The sequence below is a fragment of the Tursiops truncatus genome, chromosome 18 (assembly GCF_011762595.2).
Source record: "Tursiops truncatus isolate mTurTru1 chromosome 18, mTurTru1.mat.Y, whole genome shotgun sequence".
Taxonomy (NCBI): domain Eukaryota; kingdom Metazoa; phylum Chordata; class Mammalia; order Artiodactyla; family Delphinidae; genus Tursiops; species Tursiops truncatus.
This window is the reverse complement of record NC_047051.1, coordinates 30104124-30132055: the sequence shown is the minus strand read 5'-3', so window position 1 is coordinate 30132055 and position 27932 is coordinate 30104124. Positions and strand designations below refer to the sequence as shown.

General features: G+C 36.8%; 1 protein-coding gene across 1 annotated transcript in view; it reads right to left on the bottom strand.

The window, feature by feature from the left end:
- Positions 1 to 27603, bottom strand: part of PCDH17 (protocadherin 17) — a 101751-nt gene extending 74148 nt beyond the window's left edge. Inside the window, exon 1 of the mRNA XM_019936410.3 lies at positions 23524 to 27603. Coding sequence (XP_019791969.1) covers positions 23524 to 26091 — 2568 coding nt within the window. The 5' untranslated portion in view covers positions 26092 to 27603. The remainder of the gene's footprint in view (positions 1 to 23523) is intronic.
- Between the last annotated feature and the right edge of the window lie 329 nt (positions 27604 to 27932).

Here is a 27932-nt window from a genome sequence, read left to right as displayed (position 1 = left end):
AAGAAGAAAATCTAAGTACGCAAAAGGTAAGATGAGAACTATTTGTTATCTATAAAAGCATACAAAATAGAGAATGCTGCACATTCTTTTTATATATTTGCTGAAGGGTGGAGCCCAGAGGCCACCGAGGCACCACTGAATGCTAGCTGTACTTTCCCACTAGCAACAGCAGCACATTATGCCATGAGCGGATATTTTAGGAAAAGAATCCAAACTTACTAGAAGATTGTTAATTTCAACATCCTTAATTAATCCATTTTCTTCAAGGTGGTAAGCCTCTCCATCTCAACTCTAACCAATATTCAGTCCTCCCTTTTCCTTCCAAGTGGCGGGGGAAGTTTGGAGTTGTTTTCTGTTTTCTTGCTAACTCTTTGCCAGACATTTAGTCTTAGGAAACTCTCCTCTGCTTTCCTCCTATCATATTCTTTTCCCATCTCTATTAAGAATGCAGAAGAATTTTCCCCCTGGAGAGAATATCTGAAACTACGTTCTCTGCAGTTGGGCCTCTAAGACTAACAACTCAAAAATTATACATTGCCAATAAAAATTCATTACAAGCCTGAATTTCTGGAATACTCCATATATGAAGAGAAAGAGTGAAAAAAGAGGGAGACAAATTAGTGACACATTCTTTTGAATGCTCCTTTCTGCAAAATATATTTCCTTAAAATCTTATTTTATTAATTTTAAGAAACTTGCTACTAAGCATATGGAAATTTTTAAAAATTGAATTATTTAGATTTAAGCCAGCTTTAGTCCAATTCACTTAGCTAATATGGGCATGCCTTGACACTATACCTCACTGAATCTAAATACATGTAAATGGTATAACTGTGTCTATACTGTACTTGGAGATTTGGAGTATGCTGTCCTACATTAGGATCTACAAAGTGATATTATTGATATTTATTATTCATTCTTCTCAATTGCCCTAGGAGACACAATACTATTACTGTCCACATTTTTTTTAAGCAGAGAAACTACAGCTGACTTTCATAGGAGTGCTTGTCATATACCCAATTCATTGTAGAACAATAACACTTGCCAGAGACTGCCAGGACAAGTCAGTTGATATACTGCCTCTCTGAGAAATATAATGATCCATACCAATATTTTCAAAAATAAGTTAATGAGAAATTAATGTGAATTGCCTTGAAATGATCTTAAAAATTATTGTTACATACTAAGCAAAATAGTACTACTATACCCCTAATAACAAAATGGCTCTTTATGCACTCTACCTTTCCTTTTATACTTTCACATTAAATTATTTTAATATGCTTAATATTATATTTAACTCTAATGACTAGATTTTTCCTTTGGTCAATAACATAAAAAGGTAATAATGGCCATTTATTATCAAATATACTAATGCATACAGTAGGCTTAATTGTATAATTACAATAATTATAGTCATATATTATCAATTGCCAAAATAGGCATTTCTGAACACTCACTTTTAAAGTGCAAATTTAAGGTATTACATTCAGTCGATCATCATGTGAAATTCCTAAAAGACAAATAACTAATTTAAAAAGTAAATCAAACTGTATGCTTGCTATCCATTTCATCAGTTTATTTTTTCACAATACACTAAAATTAAAAACTTTATGAATGCAATGATTTTGGTAAACACAATTCACCAGTCTTGCTGCTCAAAATATTAAATTGTTGATCAGAAGATAGTCAATTATTATTTAAAAAATGATTACATTTTGCAAATGCAACAAAGAGTGATCAACAAGATCTGTTTCTTATCTGATTTTGCATCAGCCTTTCAAGTCATCAACTGTCCAGGTGCATTCCAATTCTTAATAGGAGAAAAAATAGGAGGAATTCAAGGTGAAATTGAATAAATCAGCAGCTTTCTAATGTTTTCCTTCCTCTAAATCTTGATAAGCATAGAGAATTTTTAACTCTTTATAAGTAACGATTCAGCCAACCAGATAAACAGCCAATATATTTTACAATAACTAGTATATACTTTGGGTGAATTTTGAGTCCCCAACCTTTTGCATGAGTTTCAAAGATAACTTACTAACCCCTTCCAAAACATAAAAATTATATAAAATTATAAATTAAAAAAATAACCCTTTAGATTTGAATTTCTGTCTTAAAAACAAGAGTAATTTGAAAGCACAGTTATGAAAATTTAGGAGATAACATACAAGGAATTTGGAAGACTTGTCCTCAGAAATGAATATTAAAAAGAAAAAGAAATTCCTAAATTTGAGAAAAAATTAATTATTAATCAAATTTGTAAGTATTAGATTACTAGAATATTTTTCATTTTCCCTCTGAAATATAAGTATCACATTTAAAATGCATGATTCAGTGGAAATAGCTATTTCAGGTTGACGTTCATACCTGAAATTAAAATAAAGTTAAGTGTCTTTACTAATGTTAGCATATTTTTAAACATTAGCATAAAATGAAATGAAATATCTCTACTCTTTATCAGACTGTCACTTAATACCTAATTCAAGAATCCCCAGCTCTTTCTTTGCTTGAAGACTTTAATTCTAAGAATTTTTCTCCTCTAGTGAAAGAAGCAATGTTATCTAGAGAATCACTTCATGAGACAATAAGCCAGCATTCCTCCAATAACTGGTTTTGAAATAACAGATAATCATTTTGATTTTGTTAGAAACTATTTAAAGTCTACATAGTGCAGTTTTTTAGCAAACACTCAAATAAAAAAAAATTAAGAAATATTATTAACAGTTAGTAATGACTTACAAAATTGGTTGGTGAATCCTGGCTGGCTAAGGGGCTCATTCTCTGTATTTGAAAATAAAGTTTTATTGGAACTCAGCCATGCCCTTTCATTTATATGTTGTCTATGGTTGCTTTCATGCTTCAATAGCAAAGTTGAGTAGTTGTGACAGAGACCGTACAATCCCCGAACTTTAAAATATATACTATCTGGCCCTTCATTAAAAAAAAAAAAAAAAAATTGCAGGCTCCTGACTTAGAAAGACGAAGTCTCACTTCCTAACCATATAATTAATATTTTTTCACTCTACTCACTCCTGTAGATAAAATAGTAATGAGGCATTTTTACATATGCACTAGGCTTAATTAGGTCATGGTTTAGGAAAAAACACGTCATTTTCATCCTCTGAAGGACACAGACTTCCTCACAGAGTATGCACTTGGAAGGTACCTGATTGAAAAATGATTTATATTTTTAAGTGATTTAGGTTTTAGGTGATTTATAGCATGTTTATATTCAATTCCAAACAACTTAAAACTGCGGAAACAGTACCATCATGGGAACACCTAAAACAAAATGCACTCAGATGCATGAAGTTTCCTGAATTGTATTACAGGTTCCTCTAGAGTGCACTTAGAATAAGAGTAACTAATTCATTCCCAGAGAAAAGAACTCTTCAGTTCTGAGAACTCTGCTGTGCTTCCTTACATATTTTAGAGGTTGATGTCGTCACAGTATTTCAACTCTTCCAAATGTATTATTTCCTTTCAGCCTCACTGGATGGGGCCATTATAATTATTTCTATTTTATGTATGGAGAAGCTGAGGCCTGTGGAATTCATGAAAGGCTAGCCGGAGGTTCCAATATGAGTAAGTAATATGAACGAGTTACTTTGACTCAACATTTTGCACTCTTTCAAATAAAAAACCTGCAAGTACTATATGATTCATCTTGCTTTTGTGTGTATTGTCCTTTGCTTTCTATTTTATTCTATTTATCATTGTCTGTTGTGTTTTACAGATTATTTTCATTCTAATCATGCTTGTTAATCAACACTCCCTACAGAGTTCTAATACCAGGTCACAGCCCCTTGAATAGCTTTATTCCTATAACTGGGCAGCTCTGAATTAAACACAAATAAAAGCAATGACATCTACTGGACAATTTTGATTAGAATAAAAGAATCAAAACCAGTTCTGTGATCAAATCTGAGAATCCAGGGCTGCTTCTGGAGTCTCCAAAATTTGGAAGTATTTTCACTACAAATGAAAATACTATAGGAACAACTACAGAACCTCTTGACACTACTGCTGGTTTCCCATTTGAAAGACCCTGTGACAACATGTTGTACATAGGCTCCAGCAGAGTTTTTGACACTTCCTATGTGGAAGCCTTAAAGAATTTTCTTCTAAATTGACCTGCAGTCTAGGGACTAAGTTGTATTACTTTATTGCAGCAATTTTCATGCTATAAGATGTTCCCATAATCTATAGATACCTCAATAGAAATGAATGTCAAATATGATATCCCAACTGGTGTAGGAGTAAAATCCCTAAACTCTGAGTCAGATGACATTAGTTCTCTATTCCTGGCAAGCTGCGGTAACATTTCTGTGCTTCAATTTTCTCACATGAAAAGAAGTGTAAATGAAATCAGGAGCTGTCAAATGTCTCTAACTTTCTAGTATTCATTGCCCTAAAACAGTTCTTTTGTGGAAAATTCTCTTCAGTTTCTACCTACTGTGAGTTTTTCTTCCTGCAGGATCTCCCTGCATAAAATGCACAGTTCTTAAGGAAGACTTAAAACTATCTTACAACTTCAGAGTTAACTTTCGTAGTTTAAGAATGTTTAGGGGCTTCCCTAGTGGCGCAGTGGTTGAGAGTCCGCCTGCCGATGCAGAGGATACGGGTTCGTGACCCGGTCTCAGAGGATCCCACATGCCGCGGAGCGGCTGGGCCCGTGGGCCATGGCCGCTGAGCCTGCGCATCCGGAGCCTGTGCTCCACAACAGGAGAGGCCACAACAGTGAGAGGCCCGCGTACCGGAAAATGTTTAGACATCTAAAAATTAATTTTCACAAGATAGTCTATCAAAAATCAGTCACATTTTAAAATGTCTATTTAACAGTAAAACAAAAGTGATCACTTCTGGTTCCAAGAAGTCAAAATAGAAATGTACAGTAAAATACATTTGCATTCCAGGAAAATTACTTTTTTATAAGCATAAGTAATCTGGGATAAAACTATACTCTTGTACAAATGCTAACGTTGAGGCCAACTGAAATTTTGTTTTTACAGGGAATATGTCTACATATCAGCACCCTAAAGTTTAACTGCTCCAGAATATTTTGTTTTTTGTTGTTAAAGAAAATAATAATATGTTAATATTTCTTCAGAATTTAGCATCATCAATATTATTTATAGGCACAATCATATTTCATTCTTGACACTTATGACAGCCCTATGAGCAACAAATATTATTACACCTGATAAGAAAACAGAAAAAAGAAGTTAAGCAACTTGCTCTGAACTGAAAAGCAAGTTTTGTTTTGTTTTTCTTAAAACCAAGTCATTGGGAACAGAATCTCAGTGTAAAAAATCCGTCAGTCAGAGATGGATGAATTATATGAACTATAAGATATCCATTAATTGGCCAAGAATTCCACCATTTATATGAAACTACATCATCGACAAATAAAGATATCTATGCTACATTTATATAATTTTGAGGAAAAAGCAGCTTTAATATATTATGTTTTGTATGTACCACTTTATTTTTTTTTTTGCAGTACACGGGCCTCTCACTGTTGTGGCCTCTCCCGTTGCGGAGCACAGGCTCCGGACGCGAAGGCTCAGCGGCCATGGCTCACGGGCCCAGCCGCTCCGCGGCACGCAGGATCTTCCCGGACTGGGGCACGAACCCGCGCACCCTGCATCGGCAGGCGGACTCCCAACCACTGTGCCACCAGGGAAGCCCTGTATGTACCACTTTTTAAAATTGAAATATAGTTGGCTACAATGTTGTGCAGTATATGCCACTTATTGTAAAAATCTAGTTATGTGTGTGTTTGCGTGGGTGTATGTCACGTATTACTCATCCCAGCGGCGACTGGTATAACACCTCAAAATTAAACATATTAATATTTCTCCAGTAAAATAAATATTGATATTAACACTAAGTGGAATAAATAAAAATTTAAAATAGCCTTAAATCTGTTCAGGCCTGAGTCCTTTAGATTTCAAAATCAGAGAAGGGATTGTGGACTGAACCAAAAAAGTTAGCAATAGCTACCTCTGAGTTCTAAATTATAAGCAATTATAACTTTTTAAATTCAACTTTATCTTCAGTCCACAAGTGTATAATGAGTTCTAACTATATACTGGACACTGTTTTAGGTATGGCTTTTTTAGTGGAATTTTTGCAATAAGTAAGAATTCCTCTTAAAATTAGGGAAAAAATATAGTCAGTATAAAAAAAATGAAAAGAGAAACTCAAAGTCACATATACTGGAAAATAACTTGAAATTATTTTAATGAATAAAACAATTTTTGCATATCAGGCTTTTGTATATAACTGTTTTTCCCAAGAGTAAAGTATCTTCTTCTAAGAAAACTGTTAACTTGCTTAAAATCAAGCAGGAAGGGAATAACTGGCCCTGTGGTCAAATGTAGCCAATTCATCCCTGGAGGCTGACTATAAATTCCCAGTTTGATAGTACAGTAGTTGAAATCCAAAAGACACTAGACCAGCAATGACCACACAGGTCTTGAGGCACAGTCTCAGTGGAGCAACTTCATCTTTGAAATATCTCACACAAAAAAAATAAGGTTCCAAAAATCTTATTTTTCAATACATATTTACATATCAATTGTCCTTGAAGAGCTCTTCTTTAGTGGTTACCTAATTCTATGTGGGTTTTTTGGTAGGGATTTGCATGAGTATTTTATTAAAATGTATAATTATTCTTACAAATTTAATGTCATTATCTGAATAATTTCTGGGTATGCCAGGTTTTCTGGACAAATATTCTCTGGTTTACCTTGACAAATACAAGTTCCTTAGCTTTTCAGAATACCTGTTTTCAGACTTGTGCCAATTAATATGGAAATTAATTTTCAGTATCTTTGGCCATGAAGAATGGTTAGGTGCCTCTCCTGGTAGAAACAGTGATTTTCTTTCTTTTTTTTCCAAGTCCTTTTGATTATTTTTAGACCTGTAAGGTTTTTCTGTTTTTTTTTTAATACAATTTTTAAAGGTCACTTTCCATTTACAGTTACTACAAAATATTGACCATATTCCCCATGTTGTACAATACATTCTTGAGCCTATTTACAGCCAATAGATTGTACTCCCACCTTTATCCTGCCCCCACCCACCCCCTGGTAACCACTAGTTTGTTCTCTGTATCTGAGTCTGCTTCATTTTTGTTATATTCACTAGTTTGTTATATTTTTTAGATTCCACATATAAGTGACATCATACAGTATTTATCTTTCTCTGACTTATTTCACTTAGCATAATGCCTTCCAAGTCCATCCATGTGGCTGCAAATGGCAAAATTTCATTTTTTTTATGGCTGAGTGGTATTCCATTGTATGTGTGTGTGTGTATATATATATAAAAAACACATCTTTATCCACTCATCTGTTAATGAACACTTAGGTTGCTTCCATATCTTGGCAATTTTAAATAATGCTGCTATTAACACTAGGGTGCATATATCTTTTCAAATTAGTGTTTTTGTTTTTTTTTCCAGATATATACCCAGGAGTGGAATTGCTGGGTCATAGAGCCTCCATACTGCTTTTCACAGTGGCTCCAACAATTTACACTCCCATTAACAGTGTACAAGGGTACCCTTTTCCCCACATTCTTGCCAACATGTGTTATTTGTGTTCTTTTTGATTGTAGCCATTCTGACGGGTGCGAGGTAATATCTCACTGTGTTTTGTGTTTTTTTTGCGGTATGCGGGCCTCTCACTGTTGTGGCTTCTCCCGTTGCGGAGCACAGGCTCCAGACGCGCAGGCTCAGCGGCCATGGCTCATGGGCCCAGCCGCTGCGCGGCATGTGGGACCCTGCCGGACTGGGGCACGAACCCGTGTCCCCTGCATCGGCAGGCGGACTCTCAACCACTGCGCCACCAGGGAAGCCCCCTCACTGTGGTTTTGATTTGCCTTTCCCCAATGATTAGAGATGTTAAGAATATTATGTCTCCTTATTTTGGGTCCATTAGACACATTTTTGTGTAAATATAAAACACAAAGTAGATAATTCTCCCAAAAAAGAAGAATTTTTCTCGTCACTGATTGTTTGTTTTCTTTTTCCTTCTTTACAAAACAGAGGATCAGGTTGTAATATATAGTTTGAAAAATAGTTTTTTCCTTTCTCTGAAGGAGCATGAGTTTATTCAAGCAGAGTCAGGTAGTTTATAAAACTATGAACTTAATATAAAAAAGACAAAGTATGAAACTCTTCCCAGTCTAATTTGATTTACGGATCCTGATACCCTTTTTCTTGAGAGGACAGAACATCAAAAATATGAAATGGTGCACCTAGTAGCATGGTGCATAAATAGCTCAAACTGAAAGCATAACAATAAGCTCTCCATCTATTACTGCAGAACCTATAAATAAGCATAATGAAAATCATGACACATTATTAAATTATTCTGTATTGCCTCTATTCATTAAAAAAAAAGGATGAGTGCATTTAAAATACGTTCACATGTCAAATGACATGCAAGGCCTTGCAACTGAGATAATGCTGAAAGGAATATTTGTAAAGGGCAGATCCATGGTCTTATATGGCTTATCAAGATTACGATAGAATTATGAGAAATCCGAGTACTAATTGCTTCACACCAAAGTGGTGGTAGCATAGTATCTAAAACTTTTACATCATTCACCTGCACCATGTGTGTTCTAATATTATGGTCAATAAAAAAAAAATTAAAAAGCTTTAGAGAAAAGTTGCCCTGTCAATGAGCCCTTAAATGGATTCTTTTTTCAGTTTCCATGTCAATTTAACATACTAGATTATTTTAACAGCGCTGGATTGTAAATAAGGAAGATCTGAATCCTATTAATGGAATTATGCTGCCAAAATAATCAATTTCATACTTAACAAGTTTCCAAGTATTTGGAAAAGCTGTGAAATGGGATTATAAGGTTAAGCTGTGTACATCTGGCTCATCACTATATAAACATTTCAGAAATCTGATCTCATAGGCTGAAGAAACACCCATCTAATCATGATTCTTTTCCAAGTTACATGGACTTCAGTGAGCAGAGAAGTACACAAACGCTGACAAGAAATCATGATCAATTTACATAATGTATTTCTCCTGTTAGGCATATAATTTTGTCATATATCACCCTTCTGAGTGAAGACATAAATATTTTAGGAGGGTCCTGTGGTATCATACTTATGTTGGTGAAAGGGGTTGGGAAGTGCCCAAATTTTTGAAATTAAGGATAATCACCTGTAATACTAAATACTGCTTTTTTCTTATGTCATGGTAAGTAATTTTAGTGTAATTGGATGTTGTAACTATAAATGTAGTGTAATATAGATCCAGAAAATAATTAATGAGAAGCAGGAGTTTGTGAATAAAACAACAGTAAAAAGTTTCCCAGTCCTTCTAGTTAATAGAAACCTTAAGTTGAACATTAGTTGCTTTAACCAGATTCAGGATTAAATAACTGTGCTGATGCTTTGTCAAATACACACCAGCCCATTAAGCCTGATTTTATTTTTTGAAATTTTGTTCAAAAAGATAATTGGGTTAAAAATGTATTGAATATGGTTCTATCAAATTAACTTCAAATGTCCAACTTGAAAACATTAGGCTTTGGAACTGTGATCCAAAATGGCAACTAAAGGTCAATGAATCAAATTTCCAATTACATTTCCTGGGAGCAGATAGGTGCAATAAAACATAATGATTGAATTTTAAATGCTTTCATGCACCTTTTATCTGTTTCCCAACATGTTGATTCTACCTTAATGCTCTAATAAGATAGGTTTATTACAATTAACCAACTGAAATAATATCTCCTTTTTCCAATTATTTATATCATATTACCTGGGGATATTGAATTAGAGCTCCTTTCCTTCTCCGATCCCTAGTGCCTTTCCATCACCATCCCACGCTTTCACCAAAAAAACCCAAACTATAATATCATTAAAAAACAGATGTGTCCTCGGAGATTTAATTTCTCTAGTTAAACAATGAGTATTTAAATAAAGCTGAGGTTCACTGAGGCTTAATGGAAAATTTCAAATGAAAATAATTTTAATGAATTTGTTGACGAAGTTTAACTATAAATTTACCTTCCTTATGTTATGAACTGATATGTTAGTCTATTTCTCTGACCTGCATAGGCATAAATATATGAAGAAGATTTATCCAGAGGTAAAAAACTAAGCATTCTATTTTCGGGAGTGGCAGATGGAGGATTCTTTCTCTACTCTATCTCAATAGCGAACACTCTTGCCTGAAGAACAAAAAGAGGGAGTCATGTGGAGAGGTTTATTTTATTGTTTTTTACACAAAAAAGAACATCAATAATTTACTTCTTAAAATATATACTCAAGTCTAGATTAAGGGAAATCCAAGAAGCTTTTTAGTTTTAACTAAATAAATATGTGTCTTGTCTATTAAATGCATTTTAATATTGTTAAACATAATACTATCAATCCAACCCATCTGAAATCCAACCCACCCCATATAGCTCCACTATGTAAAATAACTATATAATCTCAAGTCCAAATGTATATGTAGTCAAGCTCTCCATATCCCCAGGTTACACATTCTCAGATTCAACCAATCTCAGACAGAAAGTATTTGGGGAAAAAAAAATCCAGAAAGTTCCAAAAAGCAAAACTTTAATTTGCTGCAAGCTGGCAACTATTTAACTAGCATTTACATTGTATTTAGAACTATTTACATAGCATGTACATTGCATTTGGTATTGTGAGTAACCTAGAGATAATTTAAAGTATATGTGAGGATGTGTGTAGGTTATATGCAAATACTATGCCATTTTACATAAGGGACTTGAGCATCTTTGGATTTTGGAATCCACGGAGGTCCTAGAACATATTCCTCACAAATACTGAGGGAAAACTCTATAGTTAAATATTAATCTGGTGATAAATACCACCATGGTCTCATCAACCTATATATCTACATTCTTTTAAAATATTTAAGCTATATACTAATGTGCAACATTCTTAAGGTATCCCTGTAAAAATAAATTTTCTGAATGGATATCACAGAAAAGAGACCAGACGGCAAAGATAGGAAGAAAAGAATTAGAACAGGTCAGTATAAGACAAAACAATAATTCCTTTCCATTTGCTTCACTCAAATTATGTGTTTTGATGATACTTTTCAGTTATATAAACAACTTTTGAAAAATTTAAGCAGATGATACATGTGTGTAGATTATACGGTTTTATGTGAAAACTAAACTCATGAAAACTAGTATATTTGCGAAACATTCACATTCTACCAACATTATCTGGAAGCCACATTTCCAGAAGATTTCTCAGCTGTATTCTTTTTCTAAAAAAAAAAAAAAAAAAAAAAAAAAAAAAAAAAAAACACATGTATGATAGTTCAAGAACAAGCACATTCTGAGAAAGAATTAAAATTCAGACAGATTATGAAGCATTACAGGTCCAGCTTCTGATCCACTATGTGTAAAAGAATATCTTCCCCAGATACACAGGCCTCTTGTAGTGCCAGGAAACCAAGACCCACCCTGGTTTTCCTTCTGGAGAGAGCAGCTCTGACTGCTGATGGGCCTTCTTTCCCCAAAATGCCAAATATTCCAGGGTGAATTTACAGATAGACTTGAACTATAATGTCTAGATAATTGTGGATATATATGTCTCCATTGAGAACTTGTTATTTGTAGGCTAATGTTACATAATATTTGACACTATTAGTTTAAGCTTTCCAAAAGTCCTTCTCTTCTTTATAAATGGTAATTGACAATGAATCCTAAACTTCTTAAATTTATATTTCTATGCTCCTTTCTATTGTTTTTTTTCCCCATCATTTTGAATCTCAGCTATTCTGGCAAATGAGGATAATTAAATTTTGAATATGGTTTGAAAGCTCGTTCTGCTTGAAGCCTTTATTCTACCAAGCCTCCTTATTGTTTGACTTGAATTTTGCTATCAAAATTTAAAATTCAGATAAATAGTAATTAAGTCCTACGGTAGCTTAAAAGTAGTAAAGTATTTCAGTTAAGTGCTCTTTAAATTATTTCATTACTTATTCTTGAATTAATGATTATGGATTGAACAACTTTGTAGGTTGTGGATGTATTTTAAATAACAATACTGAAATGGGAAAATACTGTTTACATGAACATGTAGTTTATGTTTCCCCAAAATGTGCACTGAAATTTCACATTACCTATGCAAGATAGATTCTGAAATTTCAAGAAAAGTTTTGTAAGTTGAGTTTGTATTATTACATACATTTGATAACTGCCCATGGTGATTTTCTTTTCCCGTCATCAAATGGCAAATTGCTGGTACCAAAGTGATTAAATCATAAGAAATACAAATAAATGTATTTGTCAACAAATACAAATAAATGTAATCAAAATTACTATTTACAGTTTATCTATAATTTCATTAAAATTTCATATAGAAAATAAGTGTATATTTTATGGTCTCTATAAATATAATTATCTTAAAATTAATTAAAACATAGAAAAAAGGATCACATTAGTTTCTTAATTTACTAGAGCTGTGTGATTTTCAAAGCCTTAATATAACACCTGAATTGCATAGTTTCAATATTTTATTAACCATACCAAGGAACAGAACAAAAGATGAAAGATACTCTCTTACCAACACTATTTCTCTTGATACAATGTAAATACATTTATGGATATATATATGGATTAACATACACACGCATAAATATAAACACATTCTGAAAAGATTGATGCTCATAATTGTGAACCTTGATCACCTGGTTTTTTTCCATGAATTGGTAATATTATCAATAGAACTGTATAGGAATTTTCATTGTAGTTATTAAAAAGGTAACAACTATTAAATAAAAATTATCAAATAGGCCACCTTCAAATAGATTATTTAGCAACAGATCCTTATTTCAGCATGTTTCTGTATGTAATATCTTAGGTTTGACCTTAGTAATTTCTAATTCTGAATCCAAGCTCCTGCTCATATCTGATCAGTGATCACAAGACATTACAAATAATTCATATTTTAAGTGCCCACTATGCAATAGAAACCATGCTAGGTTCTCTCAACTATAACGACAAGCAAGGTGGATGTGGTCACTGTCCTCAAGCATTCTCCTATCTAGACTGCTTTGTGACAAATTAACTTTACTAATAAAGAGTTACAACACTGACCCAGAGGTTTAAAACTGTTCAGACTTAATAACATTATTTTGTGTGTAGATCAATTAGATCTTTATTAAGAATAGGGACGCAGACATAGAGAACGGACGTGTGGGCACAGCAGGGGGAAGGGAGGGTGGAATGAATTGGGAGATTGGGATTGATATATATACACTACCACATGTAAAATAGATAGCTAGTGGGAACCTGCTGTATAGCGCAGGGAGCTCAGGCTGGTGCTCTGTGGTGACCTAGATGGTTGGGATGGTGGGGGGAGGGAGGTTCAAGAGGGAGGGGATATATATATATATACATATAGCTGATTCACTTTGTTGTACAGCAGAAACTAACACAGCATTACAAAGCAACTATACCCCAATTAAAAAGAAAAAAAAAAGAATAGAGTTAACATATCACAATCAAAAGAAGGAATGAATGGAAATTGATAGAATGTTAAATCTCGTTAGCTATCCAGCCTCAATATTTTTATTGTGGCTCTTTAAAATTCTTATGCATTAAGTAACTTTAGGATCAAGCACAGAATTAAAATACTTCCATCCACTTCTGTTGACTAGATATTATTTTATAGTTCAAAAGAGTGCACTTTTCTTTTTGCCTGCTAGTCTAAGTCCTGCTTTCTCAACACTGCCAAATGGTCCTACTACCATTTATTTCAAACTTAACCAGACAACAGAGGAGTGCGATGGAAAATATTATCTACTCCTTTGCTGAGAAGTTACATGTCAACTTTTCACCTAAGGCAAAATTTAATGGCTGACTTGTGGATCTTCATTTCTAGAGATTTACTATGGAAACACTGACATAACCTTTAACCAGAGCAAACAGAGCCACTCTAATAAGCAGGCAACACCAAACCTAAAAATGCACAAGGAACAGAAAGATCCTGGCAGGAATTAATCTGCCATTTTCACACATCTGCCCAAGGGAAGCATTGTAATTGCAAAAATTTACTCTAAGACTGCTGAGACTCATAGTAATTATGTTTCTTTTTTTAAATAGAAATAGCCACAGGTGGTAACAAATAGCGTTTTGAGATAGGGAACCAGGCATGCATTCTAACCCAAATAAATATGTAATTGCCTTAATTATAAAAAAAAGAAATCATGGAAAGTCTATTGCTCAAAATCAGGAAAAAAAATGTCTCCTTAAATGTATTTCCTGTCATTTAGTTTCTCCCAACTTAGTCATTTTGCTTCATTTGTTGGTACTGGCACACCTGATATCAGGGCCACACTGCAGAGTAGGCTTTTGTCAATAACCCTTATCTTGCCTGTGAGTGAGATTTGTTTAGTAGGATAGTTCTCTTATTTCCTGCCTTATTATTATCTAGGAATAAATAGTAGCTTTCCTAGAAGTTCAGGATCTCGAAATTTAGCTAATAATCACTATCCGTGCATCTGCCAACACTAAAAGTGCAAGGTTATAAACTATTTTTTCAATATATGTGTTGTATTAAAGTATTTCCTATTTTTCATACAATATCTGCTCTCAGTCATCCTGTCTTTATCTACATTTAGGTTCATGCATTAGCACCAAAATATTTTCATAGTTCCTAAAATTACAAATGCATTCCACGCATATACCATGCCAAGTAAGAGTCAACTGTACCTCCAAAATTTCTCATTAATCAGAAATTTCTGATTTAATCAATGAAGATTAAAATAAGAGAGTAAGAGTTGGCTTAAAATAAAAAGAAAAAGCAATTCATTAATGTTACACAAGGTCATGAAAAGCTAAAATAATAATAAAAATAAATAAATCAAGTGTCTTGCCTTCAAACTATGTGAAGGCAAGTTTGCATATAATCTTTAATTCTGTCTTAATGGGAATGTTAGTAATGATAGATGGCTGATTTCTCTTTCATTTTGCATGACTTATAACTCCTCTTATTCACATTCTTAATTCAATAAGTTAATTTTGGATAAACTATTTTTAAATAGATGCAAAACTGCTAAAGCAAAATAGAGAGAATTTTGTGCCTCAAGAAGACACAGTAATAGAATTCACCAATATTTAGATAATCTTTTGGGGTTTTGCTGATAGAACTATTGAAATCAAAGCTAATTATTTTTCAAATTTCAAAATTTCAGAAAATTTTATGCCTCATATTTATATAAAGATGTATCACTAAGCAATTATCAACTTTGAAATGGAAAATATCCCCTTTTAAAGTTAAGTCCTGTTTTTCCAAGTACTAAAGGATAACATTTTTTCTTAGTAAGTTTTGCTAAGATTTTAAACATATTATTTCTCAAGCATTCTAACTTCTTACTGTTACCTCATCTACTGAAATGGGGACATCAGTAAAAGTGCATTTTGATCACTTTACACTGTGGTTAGATAATCCTTCTCATGGTAATTATAGGTGAACTGCCTTTATAAGTATCAGCTCTGTATATGCAATTGCTCTGGTGTTGTGGAAAAATAGCAAAAGTCTACCAAATATGCAGTCCTAAAATAATCTCAGTATATTCTGGTAAAATATTCTGTGGTAAATGAAATGAAGAGCTTTCAGCAAAGGTATTTAAATTGGGGTCTGTGAAGAGAAAAGGAATTAATATATCTTAAGAGTGAAAACTATAATTTTAGGTTTCAAAACTGATACAAGTGTTCGTACTGCAAATAAATAAAAATTTAAGAATTTTTCTAAGACATTGTCTAAAATTGGATTATAAAAATAAAAAAATAAATTTTGACCCTGTGAACATGTCTCCCTACAACAAAATACTTGTGTTTCTGCTTTATAAAAGAAAGATATCAAAATTTAGGATACATGTGTATATTTCAATTTGAGTTTTATTGAATTGGAGGGCATAAAAATTCTGGGTATAAGTCCAACCCAATCATTGCTTAGCAATGATTATTAAGGATTCAGGTAGAAATATTGTAAAGAAGTATACCAATTGATGACTTATGCTTAAATTACATTTTTAAAAAGTTACCACTAAATGAAGCTGAAGAAAACATATCTAAGCACCACAGTTGTTGGAAAGAAATTAGTTGAGTCACCTAAGTTAAATCTGTTATTTAAACATATATATGCCATCAAAATAGCATTAGAAAGTTTGAGAACATAAAGTCATTGCCTACATTAAGTATTAATATAATTTACAAACATGTATCTAGTGTTTCTTAAAAACAGTATATACCTACAAAACAATTATGAATATATAGCTTTGAAAACTTGAAATAGACTTTTAATGCTCACACTTTCATATTTTACAAAGGTTGCTTTTAGCTGATAAAGGAAGTAAACAAGAAACTGTCCTTTAAATGGTCCCTTTAATGTGTGCCACTAATTAAAAATCAATCAAAAACATTAAAAGTCTAAAAGACAATAAATATTGTTCAGACAGGGTATATTCTACCAAACAGAAGCTTACAAGATAATAGTCATCTTTACTTTGCCCATTTTTCATTCAACACAAATATGGTTCATGACCATTTCATCAAATAGAAACATAAAGAAAATAACTCGTTTTTAAATATTTCATAATGTCTGAAATAAAATGCATTTCTAATACCATTAAATTATTTTAATATATTCCTTTCCCCTAATCAGACCAAAGTCTATTTATGTAGATTAGTTACATCTAAAGTCTAATTTATCCAACCTGTATTTATCCTTTGATCACAAAGCTTGTTAACTTAAATGGTCTTTTATTGTTATGATTCATTTTCCCATAATTATGCTGTTTAACTGCCTTATTTTTTGAATAAATATACGCAAACGTGCCAATCATATTTAGTACATTTATGCTAGATGCTCAATGAACTGTAAGAGTCATTTCAATACAATAAAGCTCCCTGGAATATATCCAGGGCAGAGCCTCCGAATACCAGTAATCAGAATATCCAGAACAAATAGAAGTGTGTCACATGTATATCAATAGATTTTCTCAAACACTGTCTGAAACCAATTTTACAGTCTATCACTGGGAAACCATGGGGCACACAAGTGAAAAATGCCACCTACAATGCCACAACTTTGCATTTGTATTTTGTTACATTTTTTTTTTTGCTTTACCTTAAAAATATTGAATTTATACTTCTGCAGTAGCAAGGAGGTGAGAGCAGACTTCTGCTTAGTCATGGTACAGAATGTTGATGTCATTAAGGACTCCTTTATTATAGATTCTTTATTTCAGTAGACCAAAGGATAGCAATATATCACCATCAAAGCTACTGGTGAAAGCTATGACTAACTGTAAAATACTGTGTGCCACTGAAGGGAATTCTTGTCAGCGTCTCCTCTTCTAAACTGGTTGACAATAAATTAGTGTAGGTCTGATGAAGATTTAAAAGTGTTTTGTAGGTGGGTGGCAGAAGTCACACTATCTTCAAATTGATAGGCAAAATTACCTTGACGCTATTCTCTAACAAATATAGAGTCATTGATTGAAGGAATTCAATAGAAAAAAAAAATTCCCTAATGGCTTTACTAAAATATGGCTTTAAGATAATGCCCTGTGGGATTTATTAAACAGAAGCATCACTGAAGGGAACACATTCTGGAGCAATGACTAATATCATAATTAGCAGGTGCATCTGTAAGAATTGAGTGTATTGCAAGACTTCTCAGCATAGGGGTGTTAAGCTTCACTTCCCGACTGGCATGAACCCAGTTCTAGTGGCTTCACCTTCGTCCTGTTGTTTCATCATCAGACTCCCAGCATATATTCTCACAGTTCCTCCAGCCATCCCACCATCCTCACCAAAGAATCAGAAACTTGCATGAATTTTTTTTTCTCTCAATCTACCTAAACTCCAACCTATTGTTCACTGAAGACCAGGTGTTCCTTAATTGCTCTGGAATAACTAGCTCTACTTTAAGGAACTTCAAAATGTTTGAAGTTTTAAAACAGTGAGTCATCAAGTTTTAAAATATTTTCAAAGAAAAATAAAGGTTTGAGTTCATCCTTAATAAGAGGAGAACTACCTTTGAACTAAAAAAGTATAAAAATGGGCTAATATTTGTGCTTGAGTATTTATGTACATTATACTGAAAATATAAAGGCATATATATACATATACACATATGTTAATTTTGCCAGGAAGTTTGATTCCTCACATTTTCATAAATATGGGCAGAGATGACCTTCACTGCAGTAAATGCATGTAAACCTTTATTATTCTTAAATTTTTAAAAATATTTTCTTAATTTACATCTTTTATAGATATATTTTTACTGCATTATATTACACAAGCAGCAACAACTGTAAAATTTGAAACCTGACAATGGTAGTGAAACACGATAAAGTATAAACACTGTATTTTTCAACAATATTAAATATTTATCTGGAGATTTTTAAGGAGTTTTTCTTTTAAGATATGTATATTTCTTAGTCCTTTAGGGGATGATATTTGGGATTCTTTTAAGAATAATTCATTTATTTTAGCCTCATATATAAATGTGTATCTGTGTACCATAAAACAGTGAATAATATGCATTATAATATCAACTTTATAAAGAAAAGTTTCTAGAAAATATGTTTTTATTTTATTTTTTGGGTGTGGCTTGATCAATATAGTTATAGGTAATAGGTAATGTTTTAGAACATGTACAATTTTTTTCTTGACCAGAAAATATGTTCAAGAAGTTGAGATAGGAATTTTAGGGCATACTTTTCTATGATCTGATATTTTTCATGATCGCACACAGCCTTAAATAACGTGATGAGGCCAAGAATAAAATTTCAAAGTCATCCGTGCAGATTTCTATATGACAATATTTATTGATATTATAAAATTCAGTCATAGAATTCAAGTAAAATTATAGAACTCACTAAAAGACCTTAAGTAAAATTAAAAATCTTCTTACTCTTACATTTTTAAAAGACTGATAAGAATGTAAGGATAAGACTGTAAGGATGATGAAGTACTACCTAGCTAATATTTTGAGAATTGTATTGAAAACTAAAAACTAATCGGTAAAGAAGTTAATACCTCATGAGTAGTTAGATCAACTAATATTAAAAATGAGATTCTCAGGTTTCTAATTCATATAGTAAAAAAGTTATGTGTTTTGTGTTTTCATATTATTATAAAATAGAGAAATGTAGAGAGATTTACGTTGAAGCTGAGATTTTCATGGGTGCACACAAAACTAAGAATAAAAATAATATATTAAGAATGATTATAATAATTTGGATTTTAAACTCTTCTCCAAAGAAACTCAAACCACTTTAATCATTATCTTTTTAGTTAAACTTGCTTCCACTTTATTTGTGCTACTTTTGATATATGGTAAAACAGAAATATATGTTTTATGATTGTGTACTCATGTTAATTTGAAGTAGAAATTAATCCTATCTTTTAAAAAACTTTAAAAAAAAAAGAAAAGTGGACAAGATAGTACTAGAGGCATGCAGTAAGAAAGGGATATCCCCTTCCTTCTCAGCACACCAAACCCCTAGAAATAGAGAAGTATATCAAGTTTATGGAAATAAATGCATGTAATTGATCAAACTGTGCCATATTGGAATAACACTGTAAAAACTCTTTAAAATCGTAAATGAAAAAATTGTTCACACACTTTGTGCTTGTTACTGAAATCACTAACATACTAGAGTATGAATTTTTGAACATCATGGACTTGAAAACTCATCTGAGTCTCAAGCCAAGAATCTCTTGTATTAGAGAAGTAGTAACAAGGCAGACAATGGTTAATGTTGCTAGGAAAGACTTTTTCTTTCACCCTTTCATTCTAAAATACTGCGTTTATTGTCTACACTATGATACTTTAGCCCTCTATTCCTCAATCTCATTTTTATATATCTGTATTGATTATAAGTGTTTAATTTGCTTTTATTGAAAAGGCCGTCCAGTTATATCAAAAGGATTTCCTCTTCCAGCATAAAAAATCTAAAGTCAACCGAAATGTGAATCTTTTAAAACTGAACTGTAAAACACTGTGTAAGAATGTATACCTTTTAAAAATGTATTTCAATAGATCTTATTCTGCTGGCTCAATATATTTTCTTCTATGACAGCATATTAAAATTACTACATTTTACGTGCTACCAAAAAAAATTCTGAAAATACAGATGTTCCAACAAAACTGGAAATTTCTCCCACCAGTGAGAAGTCCCCAGCCTCCTCCCTCTTCGCAGCATGACCTTCATTGAAAACACCTGTTGAAAAGTTACCCCAGGACAAATAATTCTTGATAAACCACGATTAGCAGTTACTCGTGACAATTAGTAATGACCTCTACTTGATTTCAGATTCTCATATTAACCTATGAAATAATTCACATGGAAATTGCTCCTATGAAGAGTGCTTTTATAAATTTGCTTAATAATATGTTTGCCTTACCTATCACAAAATCTATGTTCCTATTTTTCACAAATCACTTTTGTAGCTTTAAAATAAATAAAATATCTCATTATAACAATGTTATATTATGATTCACACCACTGAGGATATTTTAATCACTCTTCAATAGTGATTAAACAGTTCATAGACTGACTTTACTTGGACTGAGAAACTTGAAGAAAATCTGCCATAAAATACTTTCTCCTGAACCACTGTTTCTACACCAGTTTACATGACTGTTCTGTATCCATTTTCAATAAAAATACTCTTATGCTCCCAAACCTATATATCTTAATCTTAAAATTTTAGACCCTGCGATTCACACAAAATCTTTTGAGAAATTTGAACTTGAGCTGTAACATGAGTCTTTTTCTTTTAAGTCCTAAAGTTCCTGTTTCATATCACCACTCTTTACCATTCTATCTCAAAACAATTATGATATTATTTTCATTCCATCAATAGAAATACTCTGGGAATATTCTAAACAGCACCCAAGATGCTGGAAAATAAAGATAAACCAGACCTAGTAGCTGCCAGCCCAGTTGCACTGTGAATTAAAATTCTTCCTTCAGAAATATACATGAGATTAATAGTGTGTTTCCTCAGCAGGCTGTGTTAAATAAACACACGCTAATAAATGCACTTGAAACAAGAATATGGGACACCTGAACACTTTAATTTGGGCATGTCACGTCAGCACAAAGTGCAGCACACTAGTTTAAAAAAAAAGAAGGACAGCAAGGTCACTGTAGTCAGCTTACTCTTTTCTCCATAATAGGCACTGAGAAAAACCTGACACATTTAAAAGGAAATTAACATACTAGGAATTTAAAAGGCATCCCTCATAGGACAACAAAAATTCAATAGAAAAAAAAAAAAGAGCCTGTTTTAACATTTTATATTGAGGATATTTCCAGGGCAGAAGCAATATGGGCAACTGAGCCACTATGGAAACAAATTCAAGAACTTAAACATTTTCTGTGTCTTTATGGCATGAATTAAGATTCCAGAAGAAAGGGAATAGCAAGGAAGTTTGTCTCCTTTGTTTGCTGTTTAAACTCTCTCTCTCCCTTTGTGTGTGTGTGTGTGTGTGTGTGTGTGTGTGAGAGAGAGAGAGAGAGATTTGCTTTGGCTCAAGTTTTACTGCTAATGAGAGGAATCATCATCATCCATCCCTTGGGCAATGACCAGCTTCAAGAACAGTAAGGTGTAAACACTGTATAGGGACCCCTGTCCCTCAAAACCTCCTGGATACTTCTATCCAACATTGTTCCTCACTAATCTGACCAGGATTCAGGCTGCTGAGAATTCTACTGCACAAACTTCATTTTTACTGGACCCTAAATAAGAATTCAACTCATAGTACTTGAAGTGAAAAATTAAGCATTAACCCTCTGTGATATCTTTTTAACTGTCAATGGTAAAAATATAAGAAAGGTATATAACAAATGTGTATTTATAAAATGACTGCAAAAGATCTATATATATATTTAACATATATCCCTCTAAAGAAATTATCATAAATACCAGTTTTACACACTCATAGACTTTCATAGAAACTACAGTTTTTATGGGAGGAATATCTTGTTCAGTTTTATATAGATCTCCAAAAATTCATGATTACTGGTATGTAGTAAACACTGTAAAAGGTGTGATTTAATACTACAGTGGATATTCTAGTATTCGGTAGCGTCAAGTACAAGTCTGTTTTACGAGGACGTTACCCTATTATAAGAAAATGTTCTGCTGAGTTTTAGTATTCGTTACACTTATGTTAAAAAGTATAAGATTATGAAATTGTACTACTCTGTTTTAATAATAAAAACAGTATTTGCTTTTTCAAAGCACAAAACTGTGAACAAATTATTTTCATTTGTCCCAGACTAATCTTCCTCCCAAAATGTCACTTTTAGTTAAACTCAATTTTGTATTTCAAGTATTGTTCATCCAGAGTAATTTGTAGCAACATGCATTCATAATAAGCAAGAATTAAGTTTTTTCATAACACAGCTCAGTATGTGGAGAAAAGAAACTAGGTAGTAACTAGACACAGTATAGTCACCTGCTGTTGTTAGAGTCTAGTGTCCATGCTGGGTCAGTTTTTTTCATATACCAATAACCTTAAATTATACTATCTAATATGTATTAAATATCACCTAGATATACTGAAAATACTCAGTATGCAAACTAAATGCAACCTTGAATTCTTTTTGGCACCAGTGTCTTTAGTGCAGCTTTGCCTCCTGTTTTCAACAGCACAGAGTGAGTACACCCCTCTAGTGTACTCTGTTCATCCCTCAATGACTCCAGGGAAGAAGACCAGGAAAAAATCAGAGCACAAAATAAATATAAACTTTTCATAGATAGATACTAGTCATTATCCAGAGCCTATATTTTTTCAAACTTTTGAAAGATCTTCAGAGCATAATTCACAGTTCCAACCCTTAAGCTACACTAATGCATTGTGCTACAGTTTCAGCTGAAGAATAAATGAGATTCATGAGCACTTTTAAATATAAAACACTTTTTAAATATAAAAACTGATATTTTTCCGGGAGTGGGGAGTGAAACCTTATATCAAATTGATTCAGGCTCTGGAATTCTGACCGGTTGCTATGTTGTGCTTCAGGTAATTTACTTCTTAATATTGGGGTATACATTTCTTTCTTTTGCCATCAGATTTTTTTAATGAAATAAAAATATTAAAGTCAATTAACTGAAACAATTTTTTTCTCTCTCTAGTAATCCTCTGTTGTGGAGAGAAATGTAGACCAACAAATAAAGTAAAATAAACTATTAAATAGTGAACCCTGGTAACATTTTAACACCTATAAAAATAAACTTTAAAAATGCAAAAATAAGACATTTACATCTTGTAGATTCTTGACTATTTACATGGGAGGAGTTATGTATAGAATATGTTGTACACGCAGTGGCAAAAGTGTAAATCTTTTTCATTTAAAAAAGTTCCCTGCTCACTGCTACTAGCAGTGTGGCTAGTCCTGTTCCAAAGGTTTCAGGACAGCTCCAAATCCAGCAAAATGTAAAGTCCCAGTTATGCTAAGAGTCTCCTACCTGAATTATGGACATCCGAGTGGCCGGGGTCTCGCTCGCATTAGTCCCTTGTCCGGTGAAGCTGGTGTGGCAGCCCGCGTGTCCCTGAGGGACAGTCAGGTTGTTGGAGGACGGTTTGAGATACATCACCTCCGACCGGGGCGAGCTGAGGGGCAGGCGGGTCTGGTAGTCGAAGTACATGGGGGAGGTAGCCAGGGAGGGGCTGCTCACCACGTTCATGACGTTCATGGCATTCCTCTCTTCCACCTCGCTCTGTACCAGCATGATATCATTTTTGTTGATCTTCTTTTTCTTTCCCTTGCCCCCGCCCAGCTGCGGGTGGCTGTACTCTGCGATGCGGCAGTTGTAAGTGCGGATCTCCTTGTTCTCGCGCTTGCACTTGACGGCGATAGTGATCATGGCCGCTAGGAGGATGATGGAGATAGTGCTCAGAGTCACTATGAGCGGCAGCGACATGTCCCAGTGGTGCTGCTCGCCGTTCACCCGGGGAACCCCCTCGGGCAAAGAGCCGCTCACCGAGCGGATGATGAGCTTGGCCACCGCCGACAGAGTGGGCTTGCCGTGGTCAGTCACCTTCACTACCAGCTCCACCACCGGCGTCACGTCCTCCCAGAAAGGGTGCAGCGTGCGGATCTCGCCGCTGGATGGATCGATTTCAAACAGGTGGTCGTCGTTACCGTCTACGATCTCGTAGGTGAGGCGTCCGCTCTCGCCGAAGTCGCTGTCAAGGGCGCGTACGGTGCTCACCAGGTAGCCTAGCCCGGCGTTGCGCGGCACCTGCAGTTCAGCCGTGTCGTTCTGCAACGTTGGCAGCACGATCACCGGAGCATTGTCATTCACGTCTAGCACTGTCACCCTCACAGTGGCGTTGCTCTCCAAGTGCGCGGGCGCCCCGGAGTCCTTAGCAAGCACCTTGAACTCAAAAGCCTTGGTCTGCTCGTAGTTAAAGGAGCGCAGGGCGTAGATGGCCCCGTTGGTGGGGTTCACAGACACATAGGTGTAGATGGACACGTCGCCGATGTGCGAGGGCAGGATGGAGTAGGACACTGTGCCGTTTTGGCCCAGGTCAGGGTCCTGGGCAAGCACCGAGCCCAGGTACTCTCCTGGGATGTTGTTCTCGTGCACCTGCAGCACGTAGAGCCCCTTGGTGAAGCGAGGCGGGTTGTCATTCTCGTCCAGAATCTTGACGGCGAACGACTTGGTGGAGTTGAGTGGAGGCGAGCCCCCGTCCCGTGCCACGATTGTCACGTTGTACTCGTCCTGTGTCTCGCGGTCCAACGGGCGGTCAGTCACCACCGTGTAGAAGTTGTCGTAGTTCTCCTCAAGTTTGAAGGGCACGGAACCGCCCGGCCCGCCCAGGCCGCCGCCGCCGCCCGCCCCTCCTCCGCCCAGGACCCTGCACTGCAGCTGCCCGTTCTTGCCCGAGTCTCGGTCAGTGACCCGCACCAGAGCGATGACGGTGCCGGGCGGAGCGGCCTCGCTCAGCGCCCCCTGGCGCACGGAGACAAAACCAATGGACGGAGCGTTGTCATTGCGGTCGATGAGCTTGACAGTGACCTTGCAGTGGGCCGGGATGGGGTTGGGACCCAGGTCTCGGGCCTGCACGTCGATCTCCAGCATCCCATTCTCCTCATAGTCGAGGTTGCCCTTGACACGGATCAGGCCGGTCTTGGGGTCGATGGAGAAGAGCTCCCGCACGCGGTCGGGCACATAGCTGCTGAAAGAGTAGAGCACTTCGCCGTTGGGACCCTCGTCGGCGTCGGTGGCATTCAGATCAATGACCACGGTGCCCAGCGGGGCGTTCTCGGGCAACTCCACCAGGTAGGACGGCGCCTCAAAGACGGGGCTGTTGTCGTTAGAGTCAATCACCTTCACGTTGATCTGCACGGTGGCCGAGCGCGGCGGCTCGCCGCCATCCAGAGCGGTCAGCACGAGCGTGTGGTGGTTCTGCTGCTCGCGGTCCAGGGCCTTCTGGATAACCAGCTCTGGGAACTTGGTGCCGTCGCCGCGGGACTTGACGTCCAGCGCGAAGAGGCCGTGGTCGTCGCGCGTAAGCAGATAGGTGCGGAGCCCATTCTCGCCCGCGTCGGGGTCATGCGCACTGGTGAGGGGGAAGCGGGTGCCGGGGGCCGCGTTCTCTGAGATGTCCATCTCAATCTGGTCCGACGGGAAGGAGGGAGCATTGTCGTTGATGTCCTGGATCTCTACCTTGATCATGCAGATCTCCTTGTCGTTGGCAAACACCTCGAGGGACAGCTGGCACTTGGCGTTGTGGCGGCACAGGGACTCGCGGTCGATGCGCTGCTTCGTGTAGAGGAGTCCGCTGTCGGCTTCCACGTCCAGCAGGTGCGGCGCCGAGTTCTCCAGCACCCGGTAGCTACCCGACTTGCTTCGCCCGCCACCGCCGCCTCGCTCTGCGGGCGGAAGCCCCGGCTGCAGTCGAGCATCCTTGCCGATGTTGCCGATCACCGTGCCGGCCCCTTGCTCCTCGGGCACGGAGTAGTTCAGGTTTTTGAGCGTCAGGGCAGGGGCCCATAGGAGGAAACAGCAGCAGATGGAAAGGTACATCCCAGACCGGTGGGGTGCTGTCAGGAGCAGCCGGACTGGAGGGGCGAGTGGATGGGTGCGCGCCAGCTTGGGGCCCAGGCGCAGCGTGCGACCCCGATCCAAGCCACAAGTCTATGGATCCTTCCTTCCTTCCGCTCCCGGGCTGCGGCACCCGGCGGTCTCTCTTTATTCCGCTCAAGTTCCCTGAACCTGTTGATCTACAGCATCCGCACTGGGCGAGAAGCAGCGGTGCAGCAGAGCTGCAGGGGCACTGAGCAAGGCGGCGGCTCCCTGCAGCTGGGGGCGAGCCCGGAGCTTTGTCTCTCCCGCCCGGACTTCGGGCGACTCAAACTTGAGCGATGAGACAAGAGATAAGAAGGAAATCGCGTTTGGGAAGGATGATAATGAGCTAAAGAATCCGTAGGTTTTCCTCGCTCCCGCTAGGGCGCTGCAAATCCACTCCAGCTTTTTGCCTCCGGAATACTCTTCACATCGGGTGGGGGAGGGAGCGGGGAGGTGTGTCTCTAGGCAAATCAGAAAGTGAAATCCTTACTTGTTTCTCCTCTCTTGTGATGAAATTGCTGGGGATGAGGAACAACGAAGAGACAGTCAGATATATTTGAAGCTTCAAAATAGCCGGAGCCCTGTGAATTATCTGCTTGCTTCGCGGGTTGGTCTGTTTTCAGGCGGTGTTTTGCTGCATTTAGAGATCTAATCTTGCATTGCTGGCTGAGGCAGCGGTGGCGGCAGACTGCATCTCCCAGCCAAGGATATATATTTTTTTCCTCTCTCTCTCTCTCTCCTTTCCGAGCAGCCAAAGGGAGGGGAGGAAATGCAGCGCAAAGAACTAGTGTCCCGATTTGTAGTTTCCTCCCTCCACGAGGCTCCTCCCTCTCTTCCTCGGAAAAGGCTCTTCCCCAAGTCAAGAAAGCCACAGCCTGATCAGCATTTGAGGTTTGAGTCTACTGGGAGGGGAAAAAATGTATAGATGTATCTCCGCCTCTGTTGGTAAAACACACTCTGTAATTTCTCTACGCTGAGCCAGTAGCCGCCGCTACCATCCCATTCTCTCCCCACAAGCAAGGACTTCTCTCGATGCAGTTTAATTCCAGTTTGCTTTTCTTCCCAGGCGAAAGGAAATCAACAGGCAACTCATGGTTGGATGTGCAGATTTGAAGGGGAAGGGAGAGGCGGAATAAAAAAGAAGGGGGAGCCACCCTCCCAGTCCTCGCACACACACTCTCCCTGTCTCTCGCTAGAAGGAAAACAGTCTCTGCATTCACAGGGCTGGGCTGTCAAGTGCCTCTCTTTTCTTTCTATTCAGCATCTCCTTCCAATGGCCCTGCCTCCCAGGTCTCTTCATCTAGAAAAGAAAACCTTGGAGAGGAATAAAAGTGGTGAATATTTGAAGCGAATAAAGTGTGGGCTTTTTTTTTTTTCTTTCTTCAATTTTTTCTATAGTAGGAGGAGTGGGCTGGATGAAAGGAACGCATCAAGGTTTGGCGTGATGCATTCTGCAGTCTCGCTCTCGCAGTCTCTCTGGGCGACTAGCGAGGGCAGCGGGCGAGGAGCTGCGGCCGCGGCGGTCCAGCCAGGGGAGCCCTCCCCGGGTAGCTACCGCCCAGGGGATACTAGGCACGGGTCTGTCTACACACTATTTCGGGTTGTCGAGGCGCCTCGACAAACGGGAATGACACATCCAGAAATGCAGGTGTTCCGATCTGCCGGATGAGTCAGAAGTAGCGGAACGAATCGTGTTCACTCTCGCCTCATCGTCCTCCCTTCACAGACATTAGTTGTGGCTTCTTCCTAACGCTTTCTCTGACTCACTCTACAGAAAGAAAAGCCAGATTCATGTTTTG